Here is a 2,035-nt window from a genome sequence, read left to right as displayed (position 1 = left end):
AGGCAACTGGTACCAGGAATGATAATCTCTACGTAAAGACCGCACTCCCAACCCAGCCTACCTGGGGAGAGCAGCCAGTGCTCCCACCCGCCACTGCCAAGGGGTTTAGAGACTTCATACCAGACAAATCTTTTTGCTGTAGCAGGGAAGGACCCTCCACACCTCACAAATACTCATTTATGTAGGATTGTACACAATTGCACCAAACCTGCAGTCACCTCCTGGCCCAATGACCCTGCGCATCGGGGCAACAGACTTCAGCTCTTGAGTGAAAATGGGTCTCTGAACCCTCCTTACACCCCTCCACTAACCACGAGTGCACCGGAACCACCAGCAGACCTCAGCCAGAGCTGTTTACGGATGCGAGCCCCGCACACACCGTGCACTCGTCCTGCACTGCCGGGAGCACCGGCAGCCAGCCTGGGAGAGCGACTCAGCTGACAGGGGCAGAGGGCACACACACCCTGCAGGCACTGCCGAACCCATCTAAAAATCGGGAGGATGGAGGGCAGGGGAAGCAGACCAAGTCGACACCACTTGGGGGCAGAGAGAGACCGCTGCATCCCTGCACGCAGAGATGGGTGGCTCCTCGGATCCTCTGAAAGAGCAGGGTTTGCGCATCCCACCTCTTCCCGCTGCCCTTGTCTTCCCCATCCATTGCAATCACACACCCTCGCCTCTCCCCTGCTCAAGGAGCATCCTCCGAGCCATTTCAGGGCGCAGGGTCCGTGCAGGAGCTGCAGTATGTTGCAGTCTCCTGTTACAAAGCTTTTTTATTTTTTCCCCTTGGACTCTGCACTGCAGTGCTACGTTTCCTCTCTGCACCTTTCATTCCCATTTCCAGGCTGCAGTGCCTGGTCCGAGCTTTGTTCTCCGGGCACGCTGCAGAGCTGAGATGTGCTGCCCTCTGCACCAGCGGACATCTGACAGCACTGTGCTCTGCAGGAAGGACTAAGTGGGCCGGTTTGTCCTCACCCGCTGGTCTGTTCACATCGGGAGGTGGCACAGGGCCAGCAGCATGCCCAGGACACTGAACATAACAATGTGCCCATCAGCCTCGCTCACAGCCTGAGCATCTCAGGCAAAAGCACAAACCAGCCATCGCTGTCACAAGCAAGTACTGATGCAAGACCTGAGCACTGGCTCAGGAACCTGTCGAAGCAGAGATGCTCCCACAGCTGTGGGCAGAAGGAGCCAGCCCCTACCTGTACTGGAGACGCCAGCAACGTTGCTGGGTTCGCTGATGAGATCCTGCATGACCGCCAGGACCCGGAACTCGTACCAGGTGTCCTGAAACACCAAGCACAGCCATCAGGTCCCTCCAGCCTGGCCCCGCTCCTTGAAGGCCCCAGCAGAGGGCCCAAGCTGTCCCAAAAGCTTCCCTAGAGCTGCAGCAGACGGCGCAGCCCCCGCTTACCTGGGACAAGTCCTTGGCAAAAAACTCGTTCTCGGTCCCCGGGATGCCGTCGTCCAAGATCTCCCACCTCTCCGCGACGCGGAACTCCATGATGTAGCGGTCAATGGGGAAGCTGTGGTTAGCGGGAGGAAGCCACGACAACAGGACGCCTTGCTGTGTCCGGTTGGCTGTGAGGCACCTCGGTGGGGTAACCAACACCAGAGGCTCTGGAGTTGTTACAGGGAATGCTGGAGACAGAGCAGATGGGACAGGACACCTCTGAGATGGGGCGAAGGGAAGCGCGGAGGATGCAGACAGACCCCCACAGCAGGGGCAGTTCCCTCCTTCCGGGAGTTAAAGACATCTTGGATGTGTGCTCTCTTATCTCAGAGATACAGAAGAGGCTTTTCAAAAAGCAGGGCATTAACGATGCAGTGACTCCGAGAAAAGGAGCACAGCATTAGAAAACCTCCTGCTTCCTCCCACCTCCGCCCGAGACAGCCCCAAGGCAGGTACCAGCACGAGGTCCTTTCTTTTAGCTCCTGCTCTGAGCTGCACACAAGTGATTTTGTGCTCTATTAATACCTCCTGACCCCAGCTGAACTTAAGAAAGATCTGAAAGGTGACTGGTACAGAACC

The 2,035-nt window shown here is 57.2% G+C and overlaps 1 protein-coding gene across 1 annotated transcript in view; it reads right to left on the bottom strand.

Annotated features, from left to right (window-relative positions):
- LOC104497860 (protein turtle homolog B) overlaps window positions 1-2,035 on the bottom strand; it is a gene marked incomplete at both ends in the record, with an annotated part of 14,890 nt that overhangs the window by 2,408 nt on the left and 10,447 nt on the right. Inside the window, 2 exons of the mRNA XM_010141160.1 lie at window positions 1,206-1,290; window positions 1,418-1,644. Of these exons, the coding sequence (XP_010139462.1) occupies window positions 1,206-1,290; window positions 1,418-1,644 (312 nt within the window). The remainder of the gene's footprint in view (window positions 1-1,205; window positions 1,291-1,417; window positions 1,645-2,035) is intronic.

Source organism: Buceros rhinoceros, unplaced genomic scaffold (assembly GCF_000710305.1).
Source record: "Buceros rhinoceros silvestris isolate BGI_N320 unplaced genomic scaffold, ASM71030v1 scaffold22328, whole genome shotgun sequence".
Lineage (NCBI taxonomy): Eukaryota > Metazoa > Chordata > Aves > Bucerotiformes > Bucerotidae > Buceros > Buceros rhinoceros.
Note: the sequence above shows the minus strand (reverse complement) of the source record. Positions and strands in the feature narration are given on the sequence as shown.